Source organism: Portunus trituberculatus, chromosome 14 (assembly GCF_017591435.1).
Source record: "Portunus trituberculatus isolate SZX2019 chromosome 14, ASM1759143v1, whole genome shotgun sequence".
Classification (NCBI taxonomy): Eukaryota; Metazoa; Arthropoda; class Malacostraca; order Decapoda; family Portunidae; genus Portunus; species Portunus trituberculatus.
In genome coordinates, this window is record NC_059268.1 from 7881684 (window position 1) to 7889183 (window position 7500).

The 7500-nt window shown below is 42.7% G+C and overlaps 1 protein-coding gene across 3 annotated transcripts in view; it reads left to right on the top strand.

Moving 5' to 3' along the window:
* The window catches only part of LOC123503546 (neural-cadherin-like), a 207771-nt gene that overhangs the window by 171713 nt on the left and 28558 nt on the right, over positions 1–7500 (top strand). For all 3 annotated transcript variants that reach the window (XM_045253399.1, XM_045253400.1, XM_045253401.1), the window contains 4 exons: positions 2936–3025; positions 4060–4180; positions 4367–4537; positions 6055–6205. In XM_045253399.1, coding sequence (XP_045109334.1) covers positions 2936–3025; positions 4060–4180; positions 4367–4537; positions 6055–6205 — 533 coding nt within the window. The remainder of the gene's footprint in view (positions 1–2935; positions 3026–4059; positions 4181–4366; positions 4538–6054; positions 6206–7500) is intronic.

The following is a 7500-nucleotide window of genomic DNA, read 5'->3' on the forward strand; positions in this document are numbered from 1 at the left end:
GTGTAAATACGATGCAATAAAAAATTTCTTAGGGATTTTAATGTTGTTCGAAATTATACATTAAAACAGGAGTGCAAATGTCAATGTAAACATGGAAATTTCAATCGCATCCACAAATTACACTTTTAAAATGAACCAACCCATGAATAAGCAGTGACGATTTGGTACACATGATGGTAAGAATAAAGTCCTGCGTGGTAATTATGAAATGTATGAAGGAATTACAAATCATAGTGTAAAATATTCCAGGTATCCATAGGAGTGTGCTTCCAGGAACAGTAAACCCATGAATGCTAATGAAGAAAAAGATCAATAGATACCAACATGGGTTTATAAAGCAAGGAACGTATTATGTGAACTCATTTTTATTCAAGTGGGAGTTTTCTTGCATAATTTGTTGAATAAGAATCGAGGTGAGGAGATACATCGCCGAGGTTACTCAAGAATTCCATTGCGGCACCAGTGTAACACTTCATGAATTAGGACCGAAATCATTGCCTGAGACACAACGTAAGCATGAGAAAGGTGAAGTGTGTCATTTGGAATGTGGAAAGTACCAGGTGGACATATATATTGTATATGAATGCAAGTATTGGAGTGCTTGATTGAAACTGAATATAGACTAAAAAAATCTTTAGAGGGAATTAAAGAAAATGTAGGTGAAACACTTTTGGAATATTGGTCTATAGCTATGTACACAATGTATTATTGAATCGAAAAATTACGTACTGGGCATAAAGTCTTGATTAGCCGAGGAGAATGGCTATGAAAGTCATAATAACGTTTCAATTTCCTTTTTACCTCTCCCGCTCAGCAGAAGAAATTCACACGTATTTTGATGATGGCCCGAGGCATTGGTGACCCTTTCCAAACTTAACATTGCACAACTAAGCGAATCTCTTGAGAAAGATGAAGGCAGCAATGCGCCACTTCAGTTATTAATTATATTGCAAGAATCACACCACTGGTACGGAAGGGAAACTGGGACTAGGCATCACGACTGTCAAAGACTTGAAACTGATGCAGATGCGTTGTTTGTGCACAAATGGCGGGATAGTGAGGAAATTCCATTAGTGTGCTTCGTAAGTCGAATGAGAACTGGTTCCTGTGCTTCGGAGAGGCAATGGAACCTCATCAGACTGACGCTGATTCAAGGAAAATATCATATCAATAGTGGAAAGCATTTTCACGGAGTCGGTGTTGAGTGTCTCCAATGTCGGTGGTTGTAAAGCGAGGCGAGGAGCGGGTGGGGCTGGGGACGTCCCGCGCTGGCCGGAGACAGGCAGGGATCGAAGGTGGGATGACATCCTGCACTCGCCCGAGAAGGATAGACAGGGCGGCATCCAACGCCAACACTATTTAGAGTCTAGAGAGATGCCGGTGCTCTCCCTGGTGACGGCAGCCATGTTGTATTAAATATTTCTTTGTAAAGGTACAATCATTAGAGAGGAATATTTACTTGATATGCAAGCCGCTGTATGATATTTCTGGGAACAAACAAGTAACAGCGAGCATGATTGTATGTAATAGTTCGGGAAATATTACGCAGTGAGTATCGATTTGTGTTACGGCGATGTGATCCGATAGATTGGTGCAGCCTTGTGATGCCAAAACGAGACTTCTCTTTCCAGACTCATTCTGATAAAGTACAGTTCACGACAAATACGTTAATATGTTCTGTACATCAACTTTCTACAATATGTCTCCTTGTTAATAACCTAGTTGCAGAAATTTTGTAGTTGATACTAGGAATATGCGCTGAAAAGAAAAAAAGTTGGCCTTGGGTATACTCGGCGAGGACAGGCAAGGACGGGGCGTCACGTGTCCCATTAAAAGTGTGAATGGGTCGTCGCCTCGCGGGTCGCGGGGAATTGGTTCCTGTCACGTGGTGGTGGCGCTGGCGGTGGCGGCTGGCTGGTTTCCCGTCGCGATGTGAATGGAAAAAAATATATATACCTATATATATTTATGATAGGAGGGACGAACGCGGCGCCCAGGGGAAGGAGACGGTTGTTGACCATGTGTGGCATTTGCCTTGTTGAAGAATACGTGGTAAGTATTAGTAATTGAAATAGAGAGGCTTTTTTGCCTGTCAAACACACACACACACACACACACACACACACACACACACACGTTCGCAGGTTTGAACGGTCTAAAGTTTAACAGTCTGTCTATCGGAATCTTCACACCGCTGGATGGCACCAGCCCCCTTGCCTGTGTGTGGGGTAATAACTCTGACAGATCACCAGCTATTGGACTCAGTCGGACTCCCAAACGTTCTGCACCAGAATAGAATGGTCGGTCCCTCTCGGTAAACATGCAATACTGTTGCTGCAGGTGTGAGTGGATCAGCTCGATGAGATTGCCTGTTTTGAATAATAAGGTTTTATAGTGTCATTTTACAAATTTACACACACACACACACACACACACACACACACACACACACACACACACACACCGCGTAGTGTAGTGGTTAACACGCTCGATTCACAATCGAGAGAATCCGGGTTCGAGTCCCGGAAAGCGGCGAGGCAAAGGGGCAAGACTCTTAATGTGTAGCCCCTGTTCACCTAGCAGTAAATAGGTACGGGATGTAACTCGAGGGGTTGTGGCCTCGCTTTCCCGGTGTGTGGAATGTGTGTTGTGGTCTCAGTCCTACCCGAAGATCGGTCTGAGCTCTGAGCTCGCTCCGTAATGGGGAAGACTGGCTGGGTGACCAGCAAGTGACCGTGGTGAATTATACACACACACACACACACACACACACACACACACACACACACACACACACACACACACACACACACACACAATGATGAGAACAACTAACGCTATTTCTTTTTGTTTTCTTTTCGGTTTTATTTCTCTCTTTCGCTGCATCTTTCCTTTTCCTTTTTTCCTTCACATGGTTTCAATCTTCTTCCTACAGTTCTAACATCGGCAGCTCGCCCAACGTCTACTTCACGCTCCTGAACGGCAACACTCCCAGTACCAACTCTGAAGGAACCTTCGCCATCAGGTGAGCTCATGGCGGCTACACACATGACGCAACACTGACTCAAATTGTGCTTGTGAGCTAATTAGTGTTTACCTCCACGAATCTTCCTTCTGCTTCATTTGACACATTTCTTATCACGTATCGCTTTTTCTTTTATAATGGTGATTTGTTACTTCTTTTCTTTAAGTTTCAATGGTTTGACTTTAGTTGAGTTGTGTTGACTTTTCCTTTTTACATTATGAATTTTGTCGTGTAAAATTTTATTGTATGAGTTTTTTTTTTTTTTTACTTTAAGTGCCAATGGTTTTACTTTAATTGAGTTGTGTTGACTTTTCCTTTTAACTTTGTTAGGTTATAATGTTTTACTTAAATTGATTTAATGAATTCATTGAGTTGGGTTTGTTTTAATCAGCTGTTGTGTTATGCTCTGATGCTTACACCAGATATTTTATTTAAGGAACGTACCGGATACTATTATAATTGTGTTGGACCAATACCCATTTTGTGTTCACTGTAAAAATGACTGTACATTTTATGTGGGCAATAATAAACTAACTAACTATACGTATTAATTGGTATCTTCCTCTTTGCTAATATCTTTCTATTTTTACTCTCTTCATATCCACACGACGAAACACTGAACCAACTTGTAGTGAACTAATTAGATATCAGTCATCAAGAGAGAACACTCGTATCTAATAGTCAAGTTTACCACCATTATAGGAACATTACATCGTCATTAACTTCCCCGTTGTGTGTTTGTACAGTTATTACATGCCGCGTCATACATACCATAACAGATGTTTTCGTCAGCTACCCTTTCCTTTCATGCTGTCTTTCTTTAATGTTTTCAGTTTTTCCTTGTCTGTGTTCTGTTTTTTTCTTTCTTTAATGAGAGAGAGAGAGAGAGAGAGAGAGAGAGAGAGAGAGAAAGAGTGTGTGTGTGTGTGTGTGTGTGTGTGTGTGTGTGTGTGTGTGTGTGTGTGTGTGTGTGTGCGCGCGCGTGCGCGCTTTAAGGGATGAGTTGTTCACCGGTGCTGTTCCTTCTCCAACAGACGCCTGCCGGACCATCAGAGTGCCGTCTGCGGGGACAGTTCGGGTGTCTCTATTTTCGTGGCCACTCGCACCCTTGACTATGAATTTGTCCAGGCGTACAAACTCAATTTGCAGATAGTGGTAAGAACGCTCGTCACTCACTGCTTAAAATTGTCTCTCTCTTATGCTCACCTTCAGTCCAACCAAGAAAAATTGCTGTGTGAATTGTCTCACATAACCTCTACGTCAGGTGACTTTAGTTGTTCATGAGAGACTCCACTCTTCCACTTACTCATCGCCTCTTTCTTGCCACGCTCCCGTTCCCAGAATGACCGCAACGCCCGCCTGGAGCAGCAGGTTATGGTCACCATTGTGGACGTGAACGACAACGCTCCCCTCCTGCAGCCCTTCGACGGAGCAGTGCGGGAGAACACTGACAGCATGCTTATCACGACCATTCAGGCGGTGGACAAGGACGCCTCCCCGCAGTACCGCCAGGTCAGTATCTTTGCATTCGTACCTGTCTTTCCCTCTTTGTCTTTCCCTCCCATCATTGCCTCTAGAACCATTCCCTTCAGAACCGTTCCCTTCTTCATTTCGCACTTTTTTCTTTAATGATGGTCGTGTCCATTAAATCATTCCTATCATGAAATATAGACAGATTAAGCGATCCCCTCGTCTATTCAAAATTCCCATGACCTTCACTCACCTCCCTTCCTATTGTATAAAATCAGTTGTTCCTGGCGATCTGTATTCCTCATAAATTGGTTCCCTCGTCTATCCAAACATCTTTCCACTCACCTCCATTTCTATTATATACAAATAGTCGTTTCTGCAGATTTGTGTTCCTCATAAATACATATTATCACATTCAGTATTCACATCTGGACTCGTCTGGTAAATAGTGCGTCCTTGGCAAATACTATTATAATTAACCATAAATCTGTTCTGCTGTGTGATGTAGATATATAAATCACGGTGTTCATATCTCTGCTTCGTGTTGATTGATACTTTGCCTGGTCATCTTGTGTTCTTGCTGCGTTATATTCATTTATTCATTTTCCCGAGAATTTTCCTGCTTTTATTGTTCATTTTTGGGTTGCAAGGTAGTAGCCCTCACCGTACGGTAAGTCCATTAGCCGGCCACCGTCAGCTGTAGGTATCACACGCACAGGAGCACCGCCTTGTCAGCTGGGAAGGGAGAAGGGAGACGTGGACCACTAACACATGTATAAGTCCAGTTTTGCACTAATGGTTAATGACATCTCGCGGAAAGTGGAATCATGGTCAAGGAGATTTAAAGTCAACACGGGGAGAAGTTACGTGGCGGGCAAGGCGTGACGGTGATAAATAACGTTGGTGCGCGGGAGGTGGACCTTTTTCCCCGAAGCTGTATATCAAGAGGCAGTAAACAAGTTCCCTCCCGCATTGCGATACCACTTCCCCTACAACTCGCCTGCCCCTCCCCACGCTCCATTAACTCTCCCGCCTGCCTTATTAGGGGTTCCAATACCCTGACCAAAATGTCGCTCATGGGAACAGTCAGTGTTACTCTTATAGGCAAAGAAAGTATTACCATGAATTATCGCTCTCATTTAGCACATTTCCATAGCACGTGTAGGAGTGGGCGTGTGCGCATTGCTTTCATGAATTATTGGTCTAAGGGAGTGATGGATGGCAAGAAGAATCATATTCACCGCGGAAGATTGAAGACAATCAATACCAGGAGGACAGGAGGGAAAGGGACGGTGCGGGAGGTGCGGTGAGTCTATTGATACTGTGGCGGCCAATAGTCGATGGCTTGTTAGGCTGGCCATTCACCTCTCGCCCGCCGCCCTCATCACCCATCACTCACTGTCTCCTGAAAATTTTATCCTGCCTTTGTCGTTTTATTCCAAGGCAAATTTTTAATGTTTATCCTCGCGGGATGTAAACGAACTCAGGCGATGACATGGTGAGGCTTTTATTGTTATTTTTTTGCTTTCACATCCTTTTCTTCTCTACCTTCCTTACAGCTCACCTATTCATTCGACGTGACAGCTTCCAACGACGTGATTAGTAAGTTCGCCCTCAAGACTAATGGGGAACTGTGGACCACGCAGCCCCTGGACCGGGAGGAGGTGAGCCAGTACCGCGTCCCCATCCAGGTGACGGACGGCGTGCCAGGTGAGCCAGGGGCGGCGCCTGCAGGATGTAATGCCAAGGGTCTCTCTCTCTCTCTCTCTCTCTCTCTCTCTCTCTCTCTCTCTCTCTCTCTCTCTCTCTCTCTCTCTCTCTCTCTCTCTCTCTCTCTCTCTCTCTCTCTCTTTATAGTTTAAAATAATATGACAAAAGATAAAAGTGATATTTTTACCTGTTGTGTGTGTGTGTGTGTGTGTGTGTGTGTGTATATATATATATATATATATATATATATATATATATATATATATATATATATATATATATATATATATATATATATATATATATACACTGCGTATAAACAAACATTTTTTCGCTTTTATTTCATTACCAAATTGCTGGCAACACGGAGAATGCAATATGCTCTTCATTTTTCATCATCGGATGAAAACGCTGCGTCCTTAATTAATCTTATGTTATATATATTTTACCCTAAATTAATTGTTTCTCTTTCATATTCATCCGTGTGTATGAAGGAAGAGTAGTATAATGATAATGTGTCCAGAATTGTTGTTCTCAGGAACCGCATTCTGTATTCAGGAACTGCATTGTGTAGATTAACTGGCCCTTGGCGTATCTATACAATTTACATTAGTTTCATATCGCAACAAACCAGTGTGCGGCATTGACTCATAACATTGATAAGCTTACTTGTCCGTGTTCAAGTAGCGTCCTTGCCTCTGTCGTCCAGCGAAGTAGTAATGTTTAACGTCACAAGGGAAAGCTCCGGATGTCTTATGACTCAGTAACGCTTGGGTTATGAGTAGAAACAAAATAAAAAAAAGCTGCTACACCATCTTACTGAAATGGAAGTCCTCACAACCTGTGAATACACTGTAAAAACGGCAGCGTTAAAAAAAAGTACAAAATATATCCCAACTAATAAAGTAAATATCTATACAGCTAAAATACGCACGTGATCAACAGTTGATATAATGACCACACCCGTAGCCCCGCGGCTCCACCACATGATCTGTAATAGACGTACATATAAATATTTTTTTGCAGGATCCATTTATTATCAGTAAATAACTCATCATTAACGAGTTCGTGCACGGCGTTGAAAACCATCAAACGAGGCTGCATTTCATAGTTTTATATATGCCTCAACGGAGGAGCTCAAGGCTTCCTCCGTGACGACATGCAACTGTATTACCAGCAATGGACTTAAGCAGATTGTGAGATTAGCTTTCCATGACGTACCCAATACCTCGTAAAGAACGGCAGTGCAAGGAAGAAATCCACTGTCTATCATTCATCATTGCATTGTCATTAAA